This window comes from Emiliania huxleyi (genome assembly GCF_000372725.1).
Source record: "Emiliania huxleyi CCMP1516 unplaced genomic scaffold EMIHUscaffold_63, whole genome shotgun sequence".
Taxonomy (NCBI): Eukaryota; Haptophyta; order Isochrysidales; family Noelaerhabdaceae; genus Emiliania; species Emiliania huxleyi.
In genome coordinates, this window is record NW_005197273.1 from 338,395 (window position 1) to 363,198 (window position 24,804).

Here is a 24,804-nt window from a genome sequence, read left to right on the forward strand (position 1 = left end):
CTAGTCGCTGCCGCCTCCCTCCACCGCCGAGGCGTGCCCTTTCCTAGCCACTACCTAGACACTTCCTAGACACTTCCTAGCGCCTGCCGTCTCACTCCAACGCCAAGGCGTGCTCTTTCCTAGCCACTACCTAGACACTTCCTAGACACTTCCTAGCGCCTGCCGCCTCACTCCAACGCCGAGGCGTGCCCTTTCCTAGCCACTACCTAGACACTTCCTAGACACTTCCTAGCGCCTGCCGCCTCACTCCAACGCCGAGGCGTGCTCTTTCCTAGACACTTCCTAGACACTTCCTAGACACTTCCTAGACACTTCCTAGTGCCTGCCGCCTCACTCCAAGGCCGAGGCGTGCTCTTTCCTAGACACTACCTAGACACTACCTAGACACTTCCTAGACACTTCCTAGCGCCTGCCGCCTCACTCCAACGCCGAGGCGTGCTCTTTCCTAGACACTACCTAGACACTTCCTAGACACTTCCGTGCGCCTGCCGCCTAACTCCAACGCCGAGGCGTGCTCTTTCCTAGACACTACCTAGACACTACCTAGACACTTCCTAGCGCCTGCCGCCTCACTCCAACGCCGAGGCGTGCTCTTTCCTAGACACTACCTAGACACTTCCTAGCGCCTGCCGCCTCACTCCAACGCCGAGGCGTGCTCTTTCCTAGACACTACCTAGACACTTCCTAGACACTTCCTAGCGCCTGCCGCCTCACTCCAACGCCGAGGCGTGCTCTTTCCTAGACACTACCTAGACACTTCCTAGACACTTCCTAGCGCCTGCCGCCTCACTCCAACGCCGAGGCGTGCTCTTTCCTAGACACTACCTAGACACTTCCTAGACACTTCCTAGCGCCTGCCGCCTCACTCCAACGCCGAGGCGTGCTCTTTCCTAGACACTACCTAGACACTTCCTAGACACTTCCTAGCGCCTGCCGCCTCACTCCAACGCCGAGGCGTGCTCTTTCCTAGACACTACCTAGACACTTCCTAGACACTTCCTAGCGCCTGCCGCCTCACTCCAACGCCGAGGCGTGCTCTTTCCTAGACACTACCTAGACACTTCCTAGACACTTCCTAGCGCCTGCCGCCTCACTCCAACGCCGAGGCGTGCTCTTTCCTAGACACTACCTAGACACTTCCTAGACACTTCCTAGACACTTCCTAGCGCCTGCCGCCTCACTCCAACGCCGAGGCGTGCTCTTTCCTAGACACTACCTAGACACTTCCTAGACACTTCCTAGCGCCTGCCGCCTCACTCCAACGCCGAGGCGTGCTCTTTCCTAGACACTACCTAGACACTTCCTAGACACTTCCTAGCGCCTGCCGCCTCACTCCAACGCCGAGGCGTGCTCTTTCCTAGACACTACCTAGACACTTCCTAGACACTTCCTAGCGCCTGCCGCCTCACTCCAACGCCGAGGCGTGCTCTTTCCTAGACACTACCTAGACACTTCCTAGACACTTCCTAGCGCCTGCCGCCTCACTCCAACGCCGAGGCGTGCTCTTTCCTAGACACTACCTAGACACTTCCTAGACACTTCCTAGCGCCTGCCGCCTCACTCCAACGCCGAGGCGTGCTCTTTCCTAGACACTACCTAGACACTTCCTAGACACTTCCTAGACACTTCCTAGCGCCTGCCGCCTCACTCCAACGCCGAGGCGTGCTCTTTCCTAGACACTTCCTAGACACGTCCTAGACACTTCCTAGCGCCTGCCGCCTCACTCCAACGCCGAGGCGTGCTCTTTCCTAGACACTACCTAGACACTTCCTAGACACTTCCTAGCGCCTGCCGCCTCACTCCAACGCCGAGGCGTGCTCTTTCCTAGACACTACCTAGACACTTCCTAGACACTTCCTAGCGCCTGCCGCCTCACTCCAACGCCGAGGCGTGCTCTTTCCTAGACACTACCTAGACACTTCCTAGACACTTCCTAGCGCCTGCCGCCTCACTCCAACGCCGAGGCGTGCTCTTTCCTAGACACTACCTAGACACTTCCTAGACACTTCCTAGCGCCTGCCGCCTCACTCCAACGCCGAGGCGTGCTCTTTCCTAGACACTTCCTAGACACTTCCTAGACACTTCCTAGCGCCTGCCGCCTCACTCCAACGCCGAGGCGTGCTCTTTCCTAGACACTACCTAGACACTTCCTAGACACTTCCTAGCGCCTGCCGCCTCACTCCAACGCCGAGGCGTGCTCTTTCCTAGACACTACCTAGACACTTCCTAGACACTTCCTAGCGCCTGCCGCCTCACTCCAACGCCGAGGCGTGCTCTTTCCTAGACACTACCTAGACACTTCCTAGACACTTCCTAGCGCCTGCCGCCTCACTCCAACGCCGAGGCGTGCTCTTTCCTAGACACTACCTAGACACTTCCTAGACACTTCCTAGCGCCTGCCGCCTCACTCCAACGCCGAGGCGTGCTCTTTCCTAGACACTACCTAGACACTTCCTAGACACTTCCTAGCGCCTGCCGCCTCACTCCAACGCCGAGGCGTGCTCTTTCCTAGACACTACCTAGACACTTCCTAGACACTTCCTAGCGCCTGCCGCCTCACTCCAACGCCGAGGCGTGCTCTTTCCTAGACACTACCTAGACACTTCCTAGACACTTCCTAGCGCCTGCCGCCTCACTCCAACGCCGAGGCGTGCTCTTTCCTAGACACTACCTAGACACTTCCTAGACACTTCCTAGCGCCTGCCGCCTCACTCCAACGCCGAGGCGTGCTCTTTCCTAGACACTACCTAGACACTTCCTAGACACTTCCTAGCGCCTGCCGCCTCACTCCAACGCCGAGGCGTGCTCTTTCCTAGACACTTCCTAGACACTTCCTAGACACTTCCTAGCGCCTGCCGCCTCACTCCAACGCCGAGGCGTGCTCTTTCCTAGACACTACCTAGACACGTCCTAGACACTTCCTAGCGCCTGCCGCCTCACTCCAACGCCGAGGCGTGCTCTTTCCTAGACACTTCCTAGACACGTCCTAGACACTTCCTAGCGCCTGCCGCCTCACTCCAACGCCGAGGCGTGCTCTTTCCTAGACACTACCTAGACACTTCCTAGACACTTCCTAGCGCCTGCCGCCTCACTCCATCGCCGAGGCGTGCTCCGCGTGCGTGCGCGGCGAGCAGTAGCAGCGGTTGATCACTCGTTCGGTGGCCAATCGTCAGGCGTGCTCCGCGTGCGTGCGTCCGCGGCGAGCAGTCTCGACAAGTAGCTGATACAGTGGCCGACTCCTCAGGCGTGCTCCGCGTGCGTCCGCGCGGCGTCGCAGCTGCCGCCAGACGAGGCGGCCGCTGCGGCAGAGGGCGGCCATCACCCATAGTCGCTAATCACCCATTGTTGATGGCTGTTAACCAGGCGGCCGCTGCGGCGGAGGGCGGCCGGTTCGGCATCTCCCGCCGCCGCCACCACTGCCGCCACTGCGGCGGCGCCTTCTGCGCCGCCCACCTAAAGTGGCGCGCGCCTCTGCAGCACAAGTACTCTGGTGTTGGCCCTGCGGGGCAGCGGGTGTGCGAGGGGTGCGCGAGGCAGATCGCGAGGGAGGAGCACGAGAACAGGCTCGCCATATCTCCCCATATCCCCCCATGTCTCCTCATGTCTCCCCATATCTCCCCATATCCCCCCATATCTCGGCGAGGGAGGAGCACGAGAACAGGCTCGCCATATCTCCCCATATATCCCCCCATATCTCCCCAAGCCTCCCGGCTGGTGCGCCGCGTCGACCCGTTCGCCATGAGCAGAGGATTAGCTCACCGGTTGAGCAGGCTCGCCTCGCGGCTTGTGCGATGTGTCGAGTTCGGCGCGGGCTCGCTGCGGCCATACGTCGAGGTGCTCGACGACACGTCCACGACACGTCCCTGTGACACGTCCACGACACGTCCCTGTGACACGTCCACGACACGTCCTCCCTGACACGTCCCTGACACGTCCCCGACACGTCCCTGACACGTCCCCGACATGTCCGTCGAGGTGCTCGACGACACGGTGGCGTCGAAGGCGAGGCGGGCGGGCGAGCTGACGCTGGCGGCGGCGCGGCGGCTTCCCCTCTCTGCCAAGCTGCACGCGACGGTCTGGCTCGGCAGCGACGCGCGAGAGTGCAGCGTAGTGCAGTTTGTCGGTGACTCCGCACGCACTGTCCACTGTTCAGGTGGTTGGACTCGACAACGCGCGAAAGTACGGCCGGCTCGGCCTCGCGGGCCTCTTCCCTAGGCACCGCCCATGACATGTCCTCGACACGCCCCCCGCGGCCAGGTACGGCCGGCTCGGCCTCGCGGGCGTTCTGCTGCGCGAGGACCTAGTTCGGAGGCTCATCACCTAATTAACTATGATTAGCTATAATGAGTTGGTTATAACTAATTAGGACCTCGTTCGGATGCTCATCACGCTGCGTGCGGTCGGCGGCGAGGCGATCGCGCGCAAGCCGGTGCACGAGCTCACCGGCGCTCTCTACTACCTGATGGCACGGCGGCGCGAGGAGCGGGGCGCCTTCCCGACGTTCGAGGAGGCTGCGCATGCGGGCTGCGCCGTGCCCACGGACGCCGAGGTCGCAGATTTGGGCGAGTGGGCGCCTCTGGCCTTGCGGGTGGCGTACGAGACGACGCTGGTGGAGCATGCAGCGGCGCGCGAGGCTGGCTCTCTGCTAGATCTCCGGTTGAGTGTGGGAGTCCTCGGCTACAGGTGGACATGCAGCGGCACGCGAGGCTGCACGGGTACGAGCTGCTCTTCGCCGAGCTGCAGGGCGCCACGCACGCGCGCGGAGCCCACAGGCTCGCTCCCCCCCCCCCCCACCTTTCCCCCCACCTTTCCCCTCACCAGTACACACGCACGCACCCACCCACCCTCACACACACACACACACACACACACACACACACACACACACACACACACACACACACACACACACACACACACGCACACGCACACACACACACGCACACACACACGCACACACACACGCACACACACGCGCGTCTGTGATACCCCCATCACGGCGTGAGGACGAGTGCGCCAGGCCCGCCTTCTCCTTCCTCGCGTGCCGCGCCCGACGCCGCGCCGTGCTGGTCGTGCGCGGCACGCAGGCTCTCTGCTCCGGCACCGGCACCGACTCGCGCGCTGGTCGGTCTCGCCGCTGATTGGCTGGCTGTTTGTGTTCAGGACCTCTCCGACATCGTCACCGACTCACGCGCGCACGCCACCCGCTTCTGCGGCGGCTGGGCGCACGCGGGCGTTCCCTCGCCTCGGCGCGCTGGACTGTCGACGAGCAGCCGAAGAGTGGACGAACGAGTTGCTTAACAGGCATGGCTCGGACGGCGCGCTGGCTGCAGCGCGAGCTGGGCGCGCTCCCCCCCCCCCCCCCCCCCTTCCTCCTCTGCAAGATGTGAATGAGCCGACTGACTACGAAGCGGCAAGCAACGTGTTAGGCCCCTGCCTCCTCCACCTCTCCGAGATCTGCGGCTGCGAGATCGTGCTGGCGGGCCATTCCCTCGGCGCGGGCGTCGCCGCCCTCCTCGCCGCCCTCCTCCTCCCCCGCCTCCCCGCCCTCCGCTGCGTCGGCTTCGCGACGCCGTCGTGCGCCGCGGGCGAGGCAAGTTGGGCCCGTTCACAGCTGGAGGTGTGAAGAGACGCTGTTCACAGGTGCGCCGCGGGGGAACGTCTGCTCGCGTCGCTGCGCGCGTGCAGCGTCTCACTCGTGCACCGCAACGACGCGGTGCCGCGCGCGACGCTGCAGTCGGCGAGCTTTCTTTTCGGCGCTGCACGCTCGGCTGAGCCACATCGCCGGCTATCCTCGCAATGGCTCTCCGATAGGTGAGCACTCTCTTCGACGAGCTCGCCGCCTTCACCGACTGGAAGGAGGACCTGCAGGCGGACTGGCAGAGCGTCCTAGACCGCGCAAAATCGCTCTGGGCGCCACGCATTCGCTCGCAGCCTTCGCCGCCTCCTCCGCCACCCGCTGGGGCGGCGGCGGAGGCGGTGGAGGCGGCAGCGGCGGCGGCGGAGGCGGCGGAGGCGGCGGCGGCGGCGGAGGCGGAGGCGGCGGCGGAGGCGGCGGCGGCGCAGGCAGCGGCGGCGACGGAGCCGGCGGCGGAGTTGAAGGCGGAGGGAGTGGGATCGGCGGGCGGCGACGAGGGAGGCGGCGGGTGTGGCGACGGCGTGACGCCTCCCCAGCAGCCATTCATGGCTGCGGCGGCGGCGCTGCCGGTGGCGGTGAGGGAGGCGGAGGGGGGCGAGGGCGAGGCGGGGCTTGGGGAGGTGCAGGTGGCGGTGCTGGAGGCGTTGGAGGAGGCGGTGGAGGAGGCTGAGGCGGAGGCGGCGGAGGAGGAGGAGGCGGAGGCGGAGGAGGAGGAGGCGGAGGCGGAGGAGGCGGAGGGGGAGGCGGCGGCGGAGGCGGCGGAGCCGGCGGCGGCGGCGGCGGCGGCGGCGGCGGAGGCGGTTGCGGAGGCGGCGGCGGCGGCGGCGGAGGCGGCGGCGGAGGCGGCGGAGGCGGCGGAGGCGGAGAGAGAGGACGCATTTGAGGCAGACGGTGCGGGCGTGGGCGGTGAGGGGGGCGGCGAGGGGGGCGCCAAGGGGGGCGGCGAGGAGGACGGCGAGGGGGAGTACGGCGACGAGGTGGAGAGCGGTGTCGACTGGTTACTCGAGGCGGAGGAGTGGCCGGGGGCGGAGGAGGGGGAGGGGAGGGGGCACACCGACGCAGCAGTCAAGGGCGCGGCGCGGCACGGCCCCACGCTGCGCATCCCGGGGCGCGTGATGCACCTCTACCCCGTCCACGGCGTGTACACCGCCGCGTGGGTGGCCGCCGACTTCCCGCCGCTGACAAGCATCGCGCTCGCACCGCACATGATCAACGACCACCGAGGCAGGGAGTACCTCGCCGCCCTGCGTGGCCTCCGCGCCGGCCGTTCCGCGCCGCGCACTCCGCCCGCGTGGGCACCCTTCCGTGACGGCGCCGCTTGCGCCGTGTGCTCGGCGCCTTTCGTGTGGGAGTCGACCTGCCGCTCGTCGGCGCAGGAGGTGTGTGCGCGCCACCACTGCCGCGCGTGCGGCCGCGTCGTCTGCGGCGCCTGCTCGGCGCACGAGGTGTGCCTGCCCGACTTTGGCATCGTCGAGCCCGTGAGGGTGTGCGACGCGTGCGCGTGGACGCTCTGAGCTCTGGGATGGCCCCTGTGCGCCGTGGTGCGGGGGTTAGTGGCAATGGTGCGGGACGAGCGGCTGCTGTCCTTTTTGTTTTTACGTGCCCGTGCTCTGATCTCTTTGTGTGCGCCCCCTCCCAGCGCTCTGGCTGAACGCAAAGGAACATAACGAAAAGCAGGTATCAACGAGCTAATTTTAGCCGTCCGCTCGACCGCTCCGGCCTCCTCCAGCCGTCCACGCGTCGTCTCCACCCCCCCTACGCGGCTTTAGTCAGAGCGACAGGCACCAGGGGGGAGAGTTTTGGGACGAGATGGGTCGCGCAGCCTTGAGGTGGAGAGGAATGGTCGTAAGTACTGAGGCCGCCACAGTGAAAGCGAAGAGAAATCTCTCTCCCACAGTGCAGGCTAACCTCGGAATGTGACAGCAGTATGGCTGTGAACGTTCCTGCACAGCCATCTTACCTAGGGATGGCTGAGCTAGCTACAGTGCAGCCATAGCCTCCAGCCCGATGGCTGCGATACACAGCGGGCAGCCATCCTGACTAGGGATGGCTGGAAGCTCGCTGCTGCAGCCATACCGCCCGCCCCGGGGCGGGCCCTCATGGCTGAGCTGGCTATATCGCAGCCATTTTGGGTAAGATGGCTGGGGCACAGCCATTGCAGCCATCTGCTATGGCTGGAGCACAGCGATTGCAGCCAGGAGCATGGCTGGTGATAATCGACAGCAGCCATCCCGCCACCCCCGCCACGTGCGCAGATGGCTCCCGCACTCGTCGCCCCAGCCTCGCGAGAGGGGGGCTGCCCGGATAGCTGGTGAGAAAAAAATCCCAGCCATCTAGCTTTTTCGCCCATGGCTGCACAAGTTTCAAGCCAGCCTCCCTCAATCCAGCGCTCAAAGATGCTCGCAACGAGTTTATAGCAGCCAAACTCCTGCCAACATTCCGAGGTTAGCCCGTGCCCCCGAGTTCATTTTGTGTGTACTTGTTACGTGAAAACCTATAGCCCACAGTGCAACTTACCTATCGCCCCTACAACTGTATCGGCCAGCGTTGAGCGGGGATGGATTTTGGAACAGTATGATCCAGCCGCAGCAACGCGAGCCGACCCCAGGCCGCTTCCAGGCGCGGCACCAGGTTGGCGGAACGAAAATCTACCTTGGCTGCTTCGACAGTGCGGTGGAGGCGGCGGTTGCCCATGCACAGGCGGTAGAGGAAGCCGGCCCGCCCCGCGCCCCAAAGCGCTCACCCGAGCCGCCCAAAGCGCGGCCACCGAAGAAGCGGCGCTCCGCGGCCGCCGGGCCCTCGGCGGTTTCGACGCCCTTTCCGAGCTTTCGGCCGTTGCCGGTGATCGTCGCGAAGCCGGGCAGTACTTATGACGGGATGCGAGGCCGCGTCGCCTCCTCCTCAAATGGCTTCTATCGGGTCGAGCTTGACGGCGTGGGCGTGCACCTCTTTCGGCGGCGGGACTTGTCTCTCAGCATCGATTACGAGCGCGATGGCGGCGGTGCGACGGCACCCTCACCGGATCCCCGATTGCCGCCAGGTTGGGTCGAAGAGAGCCGCCAGCGCAAGAGCGGCACCGTCTACCGCATCTACTACGGCCCTGCTGGAGAATATGCGGAGTCCATTCGCCAAGCATGGGCGGGCGGCAAGGGCGCCAGGGGCGGTGCGATTCGTCCCGCAACCGTCGCTGCTGCAGAGGGGCCGCCGCCCGAGGGTGGGCCATCACCAGCACCGACGGCGTCGGTGCCGGAGTCGTCCCAGCCGCATCCGATTGGCATGCAGCTGGTAGTGCAGGCCCTCCATTCAGTTGGGCTATCGCAATACGCCGACGGCTTTGACGAACAGGGCTATGATGATCTCAACTACCTTTGCGGGATGGACGCGGCGGAGCGGGCGGTTGTGGCAGAGGCGACGAAGATGCGACCGGGCCATGCGGCCAAGTTTGTCATGTTTGGTTTGCGGTCGCCCGCCTGATCTTTGAGTCCACTGGTTGAGAGCGCAGTCCGCTACTCCGGGAGTGTGGAGTGCAGCTCTTCTGGAGCTCACATGCTCTACACAGAATCCAGAATGATCCACAGCCTACTGTGCGCAGCTGCCACAGCTTTGACAGCGATGGGCTTGCCCATTGGCCGTGGCCCTCAGTCACTTGTGCTGTGGCGTGTGTGAACGAAGCTGCTGACTACGCTATTAGTGCTTGACCCACATCAGCCCCGAGGGCAGATAGATCCTTCTCTACTCGTATGTGGAGCCGAGAACAGAAAGATACAACTCCCAACAACACTGCCTCCGGACCACGTGGTGTCCTCTCCCTCACCGAGCGTGTATCGCGCTTCTTAGGGTGGGGGACGAAAAGAGCAAGTAAGGAACCCCGTACGCCCTCGAGACCTCGGGGGGGTCGAAAGCAAATATATGTGCGGCCGAGGTAACCGACACGCGCCCGTCAGCAGCGCTCTTGCGCGCCACTGCACACGCAGATGAGGAGCGCTCTGCAGGAGCTCGGCGTCACGCTCACGCCGTCGACAACGCCGTCGCCGCATGCGACGGCGCCGACGCAATCATACATCGACGTCCGCTTCGCTGGCTCCGCCGCCGACCTCCACTCGATCACCTTCAGAAACTACTACACCGCCAGGTGAGCCCTTTTCCCAGCCTGCCGCCGCATGCTCCCACGGCTACCTCACCACCGCCACGGCCATCCCGCAGTGCTGTGCATCATCTCGCCGCCGCCACCTCGTTCACCTCTCACCACACTGCCGCCCTCTCACCGCCGCCAGCGTCTCGATTCTCTTTGCCGCACGGCCAGCCAAGACAGGGCCCGAGGTTGCGCCGGCTTGCGGCGCAGACGTGGTGGACGGGCAGCGCACGCCGCGCGAGGTCGTGTGGCAGACATTGGTTCCTCATCTCCAGCTGATGGCCGACCTCCACTCAGAGGATGACGCTCAGGCATCCGATTTGGCTGAGATGTCGAGATGTAGATGAATATGACTATCTGACCGCACAGCTTTCACACCCGCGTGCCCCAGCCTTAACTAACGCGCTCCACAATAATTACTGCCAAGCACGTGTCAGCTCCCAAGCTCACGCGCAGCACGAGTGGCTCTGAGCCAAAACATCGAGCCTCACTGCTAGTGGCGTGCAGGCGGAGCACTGCATCGATGCCGCCTCCTTCCCGGCATCCTTCGATCCGCGCCGCGTCTCGCAACTCCGCATCTGCCTCTCGCAGCCGTCGCCACTCTGGAGGACGCATTGCGCAGATGCGAAACACGCGCCGCCAGATTCACTCCACCTTACAACATGACCGCCCCGCCTACGTTGCCCCTTTACGCGCCATGCATTTCGTTAGGACGCACACGCTGCACGGGCTCCGCTTCTTCGGCCGCCGCTGCCCGCTCACAGCGAGGCCAGCTCCCTTCTCCGAAAAGGGGCTGCTAGCGGCGCGAATATCTGTGCTTGCTGCTGAAGTGGAGGCGCTTGCCGCGGGGGCGGTGCAGGTGAGAGTTGCCTCTCGAGGACCGTAGCTTGCAAGAACACCGCTCCCGTTTCGGCGCGAACAGCACTCCAATGAACGCCCCGATTGCGCACAATCGCCCGCACCGCCCCCTCCCACGTTGCGTGCAGGTGCGTCCCACACTTGACGAGGTGTTGCCTGCGCGGCGCGACCTCGAGCACGTCAGCCCGTATCTCGTGGGCGAGTTTGATGATGTGGTGCACCTCGCCGAGTCCCAGACTTGAAAAAAACTGTTCAGTTTTCAAAGGCAAAACACGACGCTCTGCGGTTGGTGCACCCCTCACACTGACACATTCCCCTCATCCCTTACCCTTGGCTGAGCACATCTACCTGCGAGCTAGTCTCTCGGCATTCTCTCCCCTAGTCATCCGCCCGCGCCGCGCGCCATCTAATGGGCGTCTAGTGCAGCCACTGACGGCACTATTCCAAAGGAGCGGTCGATGCCTCGCCTAGAGTTCGGGTGGACTTGCGCACTGCTTAGCCCTGAGGGGGGAGTGTGTGTGAGGTGGTGTAATGTTGTCCCGTTTCAGGCGGCAGGTCAGGGGATTAGCCGGGAGGATTCGGCAGCTCAGCCGGGTGCCGACGCTTGTCCGACCCGGTCGTGCCAGCGTGTCGTGGGACATACAATTGTAGCTTGGGAAACGTGGCCCAAGTCTGTCGTGCGTCCCAATCAGCTCATCGCAACGAAGCAGCGCAACAAGTTGGCTGCTACCAACAAGGTCCTATGCTACGCGCGGATCGTTCAAAGAGGACCAGCGCATACACACACAGGCTTCTCTGACATGCGTTTGTTTGAGCTTGAGGCTATTAGTGAGAAATGTTTGGCTAGAGATTGCGCTCAAGAAGCAGCAACGAGAATCGGAAGGGGAGGATGCTGAGGCGGCGATTGCTGAGGCATGAGGAGGATCGATCCGGATTTTAGTAGGCGCCCGCCGCAGGCGAGGAAAATTCGGGCGGAGCGCCGTATCGATCACATCACACCCGGGCCAGTGTGCTTGCACTTTGAATGCCGTGGGGCTCCTGCCCGTGTCCGGGTGTGGAGATGCGAGGGTCGCCCCCCCTTGCCCCACCACTTGTGTGTGTGGAGAAATTTACCGTGCCTTACATTACCTTACACACATGCAACCTGTAAAGGGCGATATGTCGCCCCCCCTTGCCCCCCGGCCCCACCACTGGTTGGGTAGTAGTCTAAGTTCTGAGCCTCGACGCCTAGCGGGTCTAAGTGTGCCTAGGCACGCTGGGGTGCTTGCGCGGTCTAAGATCAGCGGGGGCCTCTTACATCGGCTAAGTCGACCGTGGCACGGCCTGGGGCCAAGAGGCTCCCACCGTGGGAGGGCAGGGGGCTTGCGTTTACTTTCACAAGAAACACACGTACACGCAGTCACACCGCCAGAGCTAAGTACTCGCATCTATCTCTCTCTCTCTCTATGTCCTCTCTTCGTTCCCTGGTGGGTGTGGTCAGGGGACTGGCGCGGCGCTTCGCGCGGGCGCGGGCTGTCCGGTCTGCAATGACAGCAGCGAACGGCGCGGGCGGTACCCCCGCCACCTCCCTAGATCATCGCCCTCCGCCAGGTGTGGAGCCCCGCCCTCGCGCACGCCTCGAGCAGCAGCCGCTTGTCCGAGGGGCAGCGCATGCGGAAGTCTACCGTCCGGCGCGGGCCGACCCCTGCAGGGGGGCGGAGCTCCGGGACGGGTTGGCCGAGGGACGGCTCTGGCGGGACTCGCGTCGCGGGGGGGGGGGGGGGGGGGGTTTCCCCAAAAAGGCGGCAGCACGGCCCGGAGGGCGAGGCCCCCCTCCACCTGGAAAGGACGGGGAAAGGGAGGGGTGAGGGGCCAGGGCGGGAAAAAAGGGGAAGTCCCCCCCACACTTTGCCATATTTCGGCTGTGTCCCGGCTCTCGCTCTCTCGGGTGACCTCGACGCCGATCAGTTCCGAGGCGAGCCAAATGTTGGTGGCGGAGGTCCAGTCCTTTGGGTCGGACCTGGAAAGGGAGGTGGAGCTCACACGCAGCAGCCGCGCCTGTGCGGGAAGGTTCCGAGAAGGCTCACGGGGGGCAAGGTCCGGGAAGACTGGAGAGGCGAGGAGCGGACGCGCGTAGTCGCCGCGCCAGGGGTGCCTCCGCGTGACCAGGAAGCAGCAGGGGGCCGCCTGCGGGCGGGGAGGGCGGGGGTGGGCGGGTGGGGGAAGAGAGGCGCGCCCGAGTCAGCGAGGGGTGTCTCGGAAGCGTCTCGGAGGCGTCTGGGAAGCTTCCGCACCGCTCGCTGCTCCTCTGCGAGCGACCATGAGACGAGGAGCGCGTCGACGAGGGAGACGGACGAGTCGACGCTTAGCGATCGCGAGCGCGACTTGGTGGGCCCTTCTCCCGGATGCTGTGCGCGCTGCAGCCAGACTCGTATGCTGTCGTCCACGGCCGTGTCGGTGTCGAATATGTCGTCTGTGGACGGCGTCGCGGACATCGCGGCGACGCCATTGGTGGACGGCGTCGCGGACATCGCGGCGACGCCACTGGTGGACAGATTTCCGCGGGTCACGTCCCGTAGTCGGCAGCCTGCCGCGATCCGCGTCAGCTTCTCTCGCGCCGGCTTGCGCTGAGGCCACGCCGATTTGCGGTTCTGCACGATGCTGTCGCAGACATGCATGGCACGAATCGATGAGCACTGGTGAGGTTGCGCCGTAGCGGAGGTAGCTGCTTCGCACGTGCCTGGTTGGTGTCTCTGGTTGGTGTCTCTCTCGGCTCTTCCAGCAGCTTGGCACCTCATCGAAAATTCGGCTGCAAAATTCTTTTCATCGGTATAGCGAGCAGCGCCGCCTCTTTCTCTTCAACGCGGAGGCGCGGTGCAGCTCGGGCGACACCTTCATGTCGACCGAGGGCTGCGCGCAGGGCGATCCTCTCGGGCCCTTCCTCTTCGCCGTCGGCTATCATTGGACCCTGCTCGAGATGCAGGTGCGCAACCCGTCCGCCCTAATTTGCGCCTACCTTGACGATACCTACGTCGCGGACGCGCCGAGGGCGGCTCTCGAGGCGATGCTCGAGGGCGACGACCTTGCTCAACTCTGGAGTGGCGTCGAGAGCAACAAGTCCAAGCGGTGCATGTGGGCCCCCGACCCGCGCTCGCTCGACGCGGTGCGCAACCGCACGGATGTCAAGGGCACGCCGGACTCCGCAGACGGCGTCCTTCGCGGTATTCGCGTGCTCGGGGCGTACCTCGGGGACAAGGCGTGGTGCCGTGACAAACTTGTCAAGCGCGTCCGCAAGGCGCTGGAGCCGCTCTCGGTAACCTCACATCCAGGGCCGGTGAGCTGAGAAGCGCATCCAGCGGGCCGGATGATCGGGATCGGGCTACGGGCTAGAGAGCCCTGACCCCTAGCTAGGGGGGGTGCGCATTCGCAGGGCAAGGGCCTTAAAGTAAACACGGGTCTCCGAGGGTTAGTTCTGCGCTTTGGGTGCCCCCTAGCGGCGGAACGCCCCCTCTACTCGGAGCTAGTAAACACCAGACACTAGACATCTAACATGTTTTCTTTCTTTTTCTACTCGGAGCCAGTGATACGAGAATACGCACATGTGACAAGAATACACACTGCCCCCACGGAGTACCTGTACTACTCGACGATAATACAAGAATACGCAGCTTGGAAGTTGCAGACGCCTATAAAGAAAAAACAGCAAGCTAAATTTCGGCGGCTAAAAAGCAAAGGACGGGCGCTTTTGATCGGCAAAGCAAAGTTGGAGTAACGGCGACCGCGTCGCCACAATGCCAGTCGCCTGTCGAGCAGCCTTGGCGGCGCGCATGCGCCGCAGGGTTGACCGACAGCCGCGCGCCTCGAGCCTCTCGCTCCACTCGCGGCACGACGCGCCCCGCGCGCCGGTCAGCGCAGCAGGAGTATTGCGACATGCTGCACAACGCCAGGGACAGCACTGAGAAGCTGGCGCCAGTCGCCCACCAGCATGTCTCAGCACCGGGTGAGGGAGCATGCTGCGCACGCTGAAGCAGCACGAGGTCACCACCAATCAGGCCCTCACACCACTGCACGGCCGCCCTCGAGCACCAGCAGCCGCGCTGCGCCATGCTCAAGCTCAGGAGGCCACCCTGCTTCTCGCAGCTTTGTGCAGCGCAGCGAGCGAGCAGCGCCGCACCAGGCGGACCCATGGCGTGCTCAGCCAGCCGTGAGGCGGAGGCAGGCCGAGTGAGCGCGAGCCGCGCGGGAGGCCATGCCCCGCGCACCGGCGAGCGAGTGGCACGAAAGAGTGCAAGGTCGCGCATGCTTTTGCGTAACGTCCACTCGAGTTGTGTTGTCTAAATTCTTTTCCCTGTGTTCGTGCCAGTGCGCGCCAGTCCCGTGCCCAGTGTCGTGCGAGGGAGTTTTGTTGTAAGATTCTTTTCCCTGTGTCTTCGCCCGCTTCTGCCCTCGCTGGTCGTCTCGACGCTCGTCACCTCTGCGCGTTCACCCGTAGACACCGCGACTGTCCTCCACTTGGCCGCACAACATTCACAGTCGAATGGCCGCCGCCACGCTCTGGCTCTCGCGCATGAGCGCCGCCGACAAGATCGGCCAAATGACGCAGTTGGACATCTCCATGGTGCTCGCAGACGGCTGCCCGCTGCGCATCGACGACGCGAAGCTGCGCAGGCAGCTTCGCGTCCACCGGCTGGGGTCGCTGCTCAACTCTCCCTTCTCCGGCACCGAACCGCGATGCGGGTCGTCGGGCTGGAATGCGACTGATTGGCGCGCCGCTGTCGAGCACATCCAGACGGCCGCCGCCGACGAGGGTCTCCCTCCTCTCGTCTACGGCATCGACTCGGTCCACGGCGCGTCGTACTGCCGCGGCGCCACCCTGCTGCCGCAGCAGCTCGGCCTCGCCGCGTCCTTCGACGAGTCGCTCGCCGCCGCCTCCGGCTGGATCACCGGCAAGGACAGCCGCGCCGCGGCGACGCCGTGGATGTTTGCGCCCATCCTCGGCGTTGCGTCGCACCCGCTCTGGCCGCGCGTGTACGAGACGTTTGGCGAGGACCCGCTGCTGGTTGCGAGGATGGGCGCGGCGGTGGTGGAGGGGATGCAGCGGCGCGGCGGCGAGGGCGAGATCCCGGCGCGTGCGGCGGCGTGCATGAAGCACTTTGTGGCCTACTCGGCGCCGCGGAACGGGCACGACCGCGAGGGCGCGTGGCTGTCTCGGCGCGAGCTGGAGCAGACCTACCTGCCGCCCTTCCAGGCCGCGGTGGACGCCGGCGTACAGAGCGCGATGGAGAGCTACCAGGAGGTGAACGGCGAGCCCGTGGTTGGCTCGGCGGCGCTGCTGCAGGGGCTGCTGCGCGAGCGGATGGGCTTCGAAGGGCTGCTGGTGACGGACTGGCACGAGGTTCGGCCATTGGCATGCCCTTCAGTGGCGGAGTGCGCAGCAGCGTCTCTTCACGTCTTCCGGCTGTGAGCAGGTCGGCAACCTGCACGACTTTCATCGCGCGGCATCGCTGGAGCTCGAGGCGGTGCTGCTGCTGCTGCTGTCGCTCGGCTACCTCTCGGCTGCCTCTCTAGGCGAGCTCGCCGGAGGAGGCGGTACTCCTCGCCATCGGCGGCTCGAGCTCGCTCGACATGTCGATGGTGCGCACCGACGAGTCCTTCTCCCCTCCTCACCAGTTGACCCGCTCACACTGCGATGGCAATGACCGCAGGTGCCCACCGACGAGTCCTTCTCCCCTCCTCGCCAGTTGACCCGCTCACACTGCGATGGCAATGACCGCAGGTGCCCACCGACGAGTCCTTCTCCGTGCTGATGGAGCGGCTGCACGCGCGCGGAGCAATCGACGAGGCGCGAGCTCGACCCTTAATTCACCCTTCATCAACCCCTTAATTCACCCGTCATTCGCAATCGACGAGGCGCGGCTCGACGTGTCGGCGCTGCGTGTGCTCCGTCTCAAGGAGTGGTTCGGAAGGAATGAGTCGATCAACGAATCCACTAGTTAGCGAGTTGCTGCGGGCGCTGTCTCTAGGAGTGGCTCGGCCTGCTCCCGCCGCCGCCCGCCGTCCGCCCCCCCCCGTGGTCGGACAGCGAGGCGACGGTGCGGCTCGTCGAGAGCGTGGGCAGCGCCTCGGACGCCGCACTTGCCCACGAGGCTGCGCGCGCCACGGTCACGCTGCTCAAGAACGTTCCGCCGTTTGACGACGACGAGAGGCTGCCGCACCCCGCCCCCTCCGCCCCGCTCAGTCATTCTCATCCTCCCATATCGCCATATCGTCGTCCTCATCGCCACCAACCGCCATCGTCAGCTTGGTCGTTGCTGCCGTGGTTGTCTAGGCCACCCCTCCTCCCCCTCCTCCCCCTCCTCTAGGCCACCCCTCCTCCCCCTCCTCCCGGCCGACAAGGGAGGCTCCGTCCGCCGCGTCCTCGTGACGGGCGAGAGATAGCCGAGAGATAGCCTAGATATAGGCGAGGTATAGGCGAGGTATAGGCGAGATATAGCCGCGACCTCGTGACGGGCCCTGCTGCCGCCTCTCCGCGCCAGCCTCTCTTCACGCTTGCGGCTGTGAACAGGCCCCGCTGCCGACTCGCTGGGCCGCCTCTCTGGCGGCTGGACGGCGCACTGGCAAGGAACGCTCGCCGACGAAGAGATCCGCGCCGCGGGAACGCCGACGCTGCTCGAGGTCAACGCTCCCCAGATCTCCTCACACCTCCCCTCCGTCGCCTCGTCGCCTCTCCCCCCACTGCCACCTCCCTGCTCGCCGCCTCTTCCCCACCGCTGCCTCCCCCCCTCCCTCCTAGGCTCTGCGCGCTGCCGGCGGCTGGGAGGTGGACCACCTCCCCGGCTGCTCGCTCCCCGGCACCGCCTTTGCCGTTCGGTCGCCGTGCGCGCAGACAAACTCGACGGCTGAGCTGGTCGCTGCTGCGGCGCTCGCTGACGTCGTGGTACTTGGGCGAAGGGCACGCACAGAGGGGGGGGAGCGAGAGCAGCGCTCCTTCACACGTGCACGCTGTGGGTAGGTTGCCTGCTTGGGCGAGGACCCGCACACGGAGAAGCCAGGCGGCTCTGGACGACCTCTCGCACGTTTGCCGTGGACGGCGTCTGTTCACGGCTGCGCAGCTGTGAGCAGGCGACTTGGACGACCTCTCGCTCGACGCCGGTCAGCTCGACCTCGTGCGCGCCCTGAATCAGCCCTTAATTCACCCCTAATTCACCCTTAATTCGCCTTTCATTAGGTCAGCTCGACCTCGTGCGCGTCCTCGCCTCCGCCGGCAAACCCATCGCGCTCGTGCTGGTCACCGGCCGGCCGCGCCTCTTGCACGGCGTCGAGGCGCTGCCGCAGGTCAAGAGAGAGCGGAGAGCGAGAGGTGTGTGGGATGAGATCTTTGATCGAGAGAGGCGTCGAGGCGTTGCCGCAGGTCAACGCGGTCCTCCAGTCCTTCCTGCCGGGCCCGCACGGCGGCGCCGCGCTCGCCGACGCGCTGGTTGGCACTTTCGAGCCGTCGGGCCGGCTTCCAATCTCGTGGCCAACCGCCGCCTCCTCTCTCCTCTACCCGCATTGGCACCCCACCCCACGCAGCGGTGGCCGGCGCGCTGTGAACGGCGTCTCGTCACGCGGCCCCGCCGTGGGCGCAGGCACGCCGTCACGCAACAGTGCGACGGATCGCCCAACTGCGGCGTGGCGTGGCCCTTTGGGCACGGCCTCTCTCGCCCTAGAAGCGGAAGATCTCCCCATATCTCCCCATCTCTCTCGCCCTATAAGCGGAGCACGCACTCCCGTCTTCCAGCGAGAGGACACGGACTCCGCCGTCTTCGGCCGTCTTCCGCTGCATTCACTGTGTCCGCAGCCCCCTCGTATCCACGCGGTCCTCTGAAGACGCTGCACAGGACCCGGCTCCCTCTTCCCCCGCCCCCTGAGGTTGGTGTGTTCGGCTCGTAGGCCTCTCCTACACGCGGCTGCAGTACAGCCCCCTCCTCCTCTCCTCGGGCGCCCTCCCGCGAACCGGCGCGGTCAACGCGTCGGTGGCTGTCTCGAACCCTTCCTCACTCGCGCTCAACCACACGGTGCTTCTCTTTGCCGCCGCCGACTTCCGGCGAGCGGCCGCTCCCCGAGGCGCAACCTCGGCAAATCTCGGCATCAATCTCGGCGAATCTCCCCTCAGGCGGGTCATCCCGGAGGCGCAGCAGCTCAAGGCTTTCCTTGCTGCTGGAGCCGGACTCACCGCCATTCATAATTGACCGGGTGAGCGAGTGACTGCAGGCCTTCCGCCGCGTGCTGCTGCCGGCAGGCTCGAGCGTCGAGGTCTCCTTCACGCTGCGCGCGGACGACTTTCGGTACTGGGGCCTCGAGGAGCGGTGGGTGGTTGAGGGTGGTAACGTCTCGCTGTGGTGCGAGATCACTCGAGATCACCCGAGATCACTCGAGATCACTCGAGATCACTCGAGATCACTCGAGATCACCCGAGATCGCCGTGGTGCGAGACCCGCCCTCGATTCGCCCTCTGCTAATCTCGGATACACCTCGAGCACACCTCGAGCACACCTCGAGCACACCTCGAGCACACCTCGAGCACACCTCGAGCACACCTCGAGCATACCTCGAGCACACCTCGAGCACACCTCGAGCACACCTCGAGCATACCTCGCCTCGAGCACACCTCGAGCACACCTCGAGCACACCTCGGGCTCACCTCGAGCACACCTCGAGCATACCTCGGGCTCACCTCGGAGACAGGGCACACCTCGGATGCACAGGTGCGACCCGCTGCTGCGACCAAAGGGGCCTCTCGCCGCCCTTGGTGCGGTGACACGGCGGCGCGCGTCCGAGGGCAGCGGGCTAGCGGCGGCGCGGGCACGTCTGTACGTCGAGGGCGACACAGCCGCGGGCGCGGGGTTGGAGGTGGCGGGTTGAGCGGCGCCTCTTCACGGCTCGCACTGTGAACAGGCGATTGCCGCGGGACGGGGTGTGGGACGGCCGGCTGGCTGGAGCGAGACGCGTCCGGCCGTTGGCACGAGCTTGGCGGTTCTTCCCCTCGCCACGGCGATGGCGGCGGCGGGAGCCGGATGGGGTCGCAGCTGCTGCTGACTGCGGCCACCCTCGCCCTCGGCTGGCTGCTCGGCTGTCTCTCCGCCGGCAAGTGCGACGCCGCCAAGCAGTGCGCGAGGCGGACTTTCGTGGCGGGGCGCCGGCGCGCCATCAGCGAGATGCCTCTCACTCACCACCAGCGCAGCGTCGTCGGCGGCAGCGAGATGGCGCCCCTCCCTCCGGCGGACGGCGGCGGCGTGGGGACGGCCGCTCCGGCGGGCCGGGGATCGCACGACCTCTCACACGCCTCGGATCACACGTCGCCTCGCGACAACGTCGACTTTGGCGAGCGCGACCCCGCGGGCCCGCCGCGGCCGGACAAGGCGTGGACGCACCACTGACAGGACCCCAGCCTGCGCGATGCGCCGTGGAAAAGCGCATCAAACAGAGGCTGCTCTAAATGTACGGCTCTGTGGTTGGTCACGGGACGATCTGAGTATGCATTGGCCGTCTGTGTGAAGTACTGTTACGTACACGGAGTTTTGTCACATGCGGTTTTTTGCGTTTGGGGAAGGTCACACTTTCTAGGCGGCGGCGAAAGTACAGTAACGACGGCCATGCTAACACGACGGGCGATAAAAGGCAAGTCCGCGGGGGAAGAACTTTTCGCCGCTGCCACACGCAATCACGGTCCCACCGGCCCTCACTCCGGGGGACGCGATGTACAAAGCATACAAGAGGAGGAGAAAAAAGAGGAGAGGCGCCAGTGGTGACGAAGCAGAAACTAGCGCAGACGAGAGCAGGGCAGACCCGGGGACTTGGAAAAAGGCCCGGCAGAAGGCGAACAAGGCGGAGAGGAAGGCTGCGGCGGCGGCCGCGAGCGAGGCCGAGCGTGCGGACTACCCGCACGCGCAGCTGCGCGAGAACGTCAAGTTCGTGATGGAGGGCTTGGAGGCTGCGACGCAGGCGGCGCGCAACCCCACAGGGTCCAACATTCAGGTCGCCTACTCGCTGCCTCCCGAGGGGGGCAGCGGGTTCGGCGACCTGGTGTACGCCACGGTCCCTCTGGGCTCCGTGGCGACGAAGGTCGCCCGGGACTGGCTCGCCAACGAGCTCTACGAGCCGTCCCGGCGCGGCAAAATTGATGCGGCCTGCAGGGACCGAAAGGTCGCCGACCTGATCACGGCTGCCGGCGCCTCGGTGCCGGCCGACGCCGTGTTCAGCGGCAGGTTCGCCTCGGGCGAGACGCCCCGCTCGACGACCTCCGCCTCCGAGGCGGACGAGGGCGACGGCGCCGGCGGCGATGGCGGGACCGGCTTCGACCTGTTCGGGCCGGACCCCACCCCCATGGAGGACCTCTGAGGTCCTCCCCAGTCTCACCCCACCTTACCTCTGCCCCCCCCTCCCCCCATCCCTCTGCCTCCCATAGGGCAGGATAGCACTAGCATATGCGCCGAGTGCGCACACTGGGCCCACATAGATGTGACCCGCCCACTCGAGTGCGGCGCCCGGATGCTAGTGCTTGAGAAGACACCACAAACGCGGCAACACACACGCGCGCGCGCGCGCGCGCGCGCACACGCGCGCCTCTTAAATAAATAAAAACGGACACCTCTCTACTGTGAGATGGGTAAAAAGGAACAGGTCCCCGCCCTTGCGGTCTTTGTGCAGGGTTCTTTGTGGGTGTGGTCGGCGACTAGCCGGGGTCGTCCTCCCGGTGGGGGACTAGCACTAGCCGTCTTCCACATGGTCCCTCGGGTCCCTGCTACTCCTAATCTCTTCGTACATCCTCCTGCTGATCTCCGCAAAGTCCTGCTCCCTCCCTCGTCTCGCCCTGCGCGTCTGCTGCGCCTCACCGTCTTCTGCCCTGCGTCGTCTGGCGACGGGTCCTCCATGCATAGTCGGTCGAGGTCGCCGCCCTCCTCGTGCCTCTTCCCAACGTTCCCTCGGCGGCCGATGCCGTCTGCTCCGGCTCCCCAGTCCCCGGGTCTGCCCTGCTCTCGTCTGCGCTAGTTTCTGCTTCGTCACCACCGGCGTCTCTCCTCTTCTTTCTCCCCTTCTTGTATGCTTTGTACATCGCGTCGATTCCTTTTCGCGTGAGCACCAGCCTGAAGCCCGCCCAGCATCTGAACCGCTCCCTAAGTCGAAGGAGCATCATCAGTCTCACCCACTTCGCTCTCTGCCCACCGTCTCCGCTCCCTCCCGTCACACACGGCTCTTGATGACCTCGCGCCATCTGTTTTGATTGATAGAAAGGCGAAACACAGTCCGACCAACCGCGACTGGGACACCAAAACGACCACCGACGGCGACGCCCGCTCGCCGCAACCCGCATCGTCTGGCGGTAAAGCGTATCTCGCACGTCTCCGCTCGCTCGGCGCGCATCGCCGTGCGCCATGCCCATGATATTCGAGCTTTTGACGATAGGCCGGAGTACACGGCCCATTCCTAGACCTTTTACCCGCTCATATCCGACTGTCATCTGCCCCGAAAGAAACCTCCGGCACGGCTCCCCCAAACCGCTCTCCCCCGTGCCAGAGGCTTCGTACGCAGCAACATAAGCCCCCTCCCCCCTTCCCTCCCCCGCCAACCCCCCCGCCCCCCCTCGGACCACCGCCGGCGCCGCAGGCTCAGTCGATCACGAACTTCTTTAGCCGCCCCTTGTTCTTGGGCGGCGGCACCTATGTATTGGACGTGTCACGGACTCGTCCTGGACACGACCTCGTGGACTAGACCGCCCGCCGTCCTCGGAATGCGGCGCCGGCCCGCCGCCCGCACGCCGCGGGGGGCCGCCGAGCTTGGCGAAACGCCGGGCCTCGTCTGCCTACGTCCTCTCGGGCCCTCTCGGGTCATCTGGGCGCGGCTTGAGCACGGCTAATCTCGGCTAATCTCGGCTAATCTCGGCTAATCTCGGGTCATCTGGGCGCGGCTTGAGCACGGCTAATCTCGGCTAATCTCGGCTAATCTCGGCTAATTTCGGGTCATCTGGGCGCGGCTTGAGCACGGCTAATCTCGGCTAATCTCGGCTAATCTCGGGTCATCTTAGCGCGGCTTGACGACACCCCGACACAAGCACGCGTCCTCTCGAGTGCTAGTCCTCAAGACACGCCACAGATCTGCGCTCGGCGTCTCGGCGTGCTATGCAGTTCTATGGTCGGCCTCGAAGGCGGCGAGCAGGGCGTCGGAGAGGTTCTCGCGCGGCTCCCACCTAATCTCGGGGCAATCTCCGCCGAATCTCGGGCGATCTGGCGTCTGAGAGCTTCTCTCGCGCACCCCGAGGTGTCGTCGTTCTCGACAGCTGATCTCGGCTGCGATCTCGGCTGCGATCTCGGCTGCGATCTCGGCTGCGATCTCGGCTGTGATCTCGGCTGTGATCTCGGCTGTGGTCTCGGCTGTGATCTCGGCTGCGATCTCGGCTGCGATCTCGGCTGCGATCTCGGCTGCGATCTCGGCTGCGATCTCGGCTGCGATCTCGGCTGCGATCTCGGCTGCGATCTCGGCTGCGATCTCGGCTGCGATCTCGGCTGCGATCTCGGCTGCGATCTCGGCTGCGATCTCGGCTGCGATCTCGGCTGATCTCACGTGTCGTCGTCGACGGTGAAGCCGGCCCACCGCACCAAGTACTCCTCGGCGCCTGTTGGAGACGAGAGTTGAGCGGCCGCAAGAATGCGGCGCGAGGGTGCGATCTCGGCGCGTCTCGTGCCGGGAGCGCGGTGAGCACGCCTCCGGCCAATCTCAGTCTGGGCGAGCCTCGGCGCGAACCTCCGGCGAATCTCGGACGAATCTCGGGCGAATCTCGGGCGACTCTCGGGCGACTCTCGGGCGACTCTCGGGCGAATCTCGGCGAATCTCGGCGAATCTCGGCGAATCTCGGGAGAATCTCGGCGAATCTCGGCGAATCTCGGGAGAATCTCGGCGAATCTCGGCGAATCTCGAGAGACCCGTCCACGACGCGCCGCGCGCGCAAGCACTCCACCTCGTACTCCTCCTCCTCCTCCTCCTCGTCCTCCTCAGCCTCTTCCCCTGCCCCCTCCGCCTCCGCCTCCGCCTCCCTTGCCTCCTCACCCACCTCCGCCTCCGCCTCGCCCGCCTCGCCGCGTGAACCGCCACCCTCGCCAACCGCTCCCTCCGCTCCCTCCGCCGCCTCCGCCGCCCCGTCCGCCGCCTCCGTCGCCCCCTCCGCCGTCTTCGCCCCCGCCGCCGCCGCCGTCTTCGCCTCCGCCCCCGCGCCGCTCTCCGCCTCCCGCAGCGCCGCGAGCGCCGCCGCCTTTCTCGCCTCCTTGCGCCTCCTCTTCCGCTCGCGCTCCGCCTCCGTCCACGCCTACCCCGCCCGGCCGGCCTCGAGTCACTCTCACTCTCACTCCTCTCCTCAAGACTGTGTCCTCCTCCCCCACACGCCTGAAGAGCGGCGGTGCCGCGAAGCCGCTCCTCCGGCTGCCACGTCACCTAAGCTCGACACAAGCTCGACCTCGTCTCGACGCCACCTCGGGCAAGCCGCGCCTCCGCCCGCCACGTCACCCCGCCCGAGCCGCGCGCCGCCACCTAGTCTCGCGCAATCTCGGCTCACCTCGACGCCACCTCGACGTCACCTCGACGCCATCTCGACGCCATCTCGATCTCGGGGAATCTCGCCACCTTGTACGACGTCTCGAACTCGTCGCGCCGCTCGTCGAAGCGCACGCGCTCCTAGAAGCAAACACACACGGGGACCTCCCTTTCCGTCAGGGTCACGCGCTCCTAGGAAGCGCGTGGTCGCGGACGTGTCGGCAGCGGTCACGTGCTGGGCGTGTAGTGGGCGTGTCGTGGACATGCAGTGGGCGTGTCGTGGACTTGTCGTGGGCGTGTCGTGGACATGGACATGTCGTGGACATGTCGTGGCGTGTCGTGGGCGTGTCGTAGGCGTGTCGCAGACGTGTCGCAGACGTGTCGTTGACGTGTCGCCGACGTGTCGTGGGCGGTGCGCTCCTTCAGAATCGCTTCAAATTCCTCCTCCTCCTCCTCCTCCTCCGACCCGCCCTCTTCCGAATCTGCGTCGGGCCTCCGCCGCCTCTTCTTGCCGCGCGACTCGCCCTCGCTGCTCGACGAGTCCTCGTCCTCGCCACTGCTCGTCCCGTCGCCTGGGTCGAACGAGTCGTCGCTGCTGCCGCTGTCCGAGTCGTCGAGAAACGCGTCGTACGTC

At 65.3% G+C, this 24,804-nt stretch overlaps 7 protein-coding genes across 7 annotated transcripts; 6 read left to right on the forward strand and 1 right to left on the reverse strand.

Moving 5' to 3' along the window:
• Positions 1 to 5,228: 5,228 nt before the first annotated feature.
• Positions 5,229 to 6,058, forward strand: EMIHUDRAFT_437691 (hypothetical protein; the record flags this gene model as incomplete). The annotated part of the gene is made up of 2 exons (XM_005763497.1): positions 5,229 to 5,343; positions 5,430 to 6,058. Coding segments are annotated over 2 exons (461 nt in total), but the record flags the coding sequence as incomplete, so codon positions are not given.
• Positions 6,059 to 6,181: 123 nt separating this feature from the next.
• Positions 6,182 to 6,517, reverse strand: EMIHUDRAFT_311627 (hypothetical protein; the record flags this gene model as incomplete). The annotated part of the gene is made up of 1 exon (XM_005763498.1): positions 6,182 to 6,517. The coding sequence occupies one exon, from the start codon at positions 6,515 to 6,517 to the stop codon at positions 6,182 to 6,184; it is 336 nt and encodes a 111-aa protein (XP_005763555.1).
• Positions 6,518 to 6,843: 326 nt separating this feature from the next.
• On the forward strand, positions 6,844 to 7,152 carry EMIHUDRAFT_67477 (hypothetical protein; the record flags this gene model as incomplete). The annotated part of the gene is made up of 1 exon (XM_005763499.1): positions 6,844 to 7,152. The coding sequence occupies one exon, from the start codon at positions 6,844 to 6,846 to the stop codon at positions 7,150 to 7,152; it is 309 nt and encodes a 102-aa protein (XP_005763556.1).
• A 1,060-nt stretch (positions 7,153 to 8,212) lies between these two features.
• On the forward strand, positions 8,213 to 9,112 carry EMIHUDRAFT_214955 (hypothetical protein; the record flags this gene model as incomplete). Its single annotated transcript, XM_005763500.1, has 1 exon — positions 8,213 to 9,112. The coding sequence occupies one exon, from the start codon at positions 8,213 to 8,215 to the stop codon at positions 9,110 to 9,112; it is 900 nt and encodes a 299-aa protein (XP_005763557.1).
• A 500-nt stretch (positions 9,113 to 9,612) lies between these two features.
• EMIHUDRAFT_214956 (hypothetical protein) lies at positions 9,613 to 10,870 on the forward strand (the record flags this gene model as incomplete). Its single annotated transcript, XM_005763501.1, has 5 exons — positions 9,613 to 9,770; positions 9,913 to 10,101; positions 10,268 to 10,363; positions 10,482 to 10,629; positions 10,778 to 10,870. 5 exons carry the CDS (start codon positions 9,613 to 9,615, stop codon positions 10,868 to 10,870), a joined length of 684 nt encoding a protein of 227 aa, XP_005763558.1.
• A 4,193-nt stretch (positions 10,871 to 15,063) lies between these two features.
• EMIHUDRAFT_452503 (hypothetical protein) lies at positions 15,064 to 20,159 on the forward strand. Its single transcript, XM_005763502.1, has 17 exons — positions 15,064 to 16,002; positions 16,076 to 16,105; positions 16,176 to 16,241; positions 16,384 to 16,449; positions 16,518 to 16,559; positions 16,631 to 16,812; positions 16,970 to 17,034; positions 17,173 to 17,282; positions 17,494 to 17,544; positions 17,620 to 17,683; positions 17,730 to 17,759; positions 17,836 to 17,942; positions 18,019 to 18,253; positions 18,540 to 18,664; positions 18,861 to 18,977; positions 19,380 to 19,470; positions 19,545 to 20,159. Exons 1-17 carry the CDS (start codon positions 15,145 to 15,147, stop codon positions 20,024 to 20,026), a joined length of 2,721 nt encoding a protein of 906 aa, XP_005763559.1. The 5' UTR covers positions 15,064 to 15,144; the 3' UTR covers positions 20,027 to 20,159.
• Positions 20,160 to 20,345: 186 nt separating this feature from the next.
• Positions 20,346 to 20,987, forward strand: EMIHUDRAFT_214961 (hypothetical protein; the record flags this gene model as incomplete). The annotated part of the gene is made up of 1 exon (XM_005763503.1): positions 20,346 to 20,987. One exon carries the CDS (start codon positions 20,346 to 20,348, stop codon positions 20,985 to 20,987), a length of 642 nt encoding a protein of 213 aa, XP_005763560.1.
• Positions 20,988 to 24,804: the final 3,817 nt, after the last annotated feature.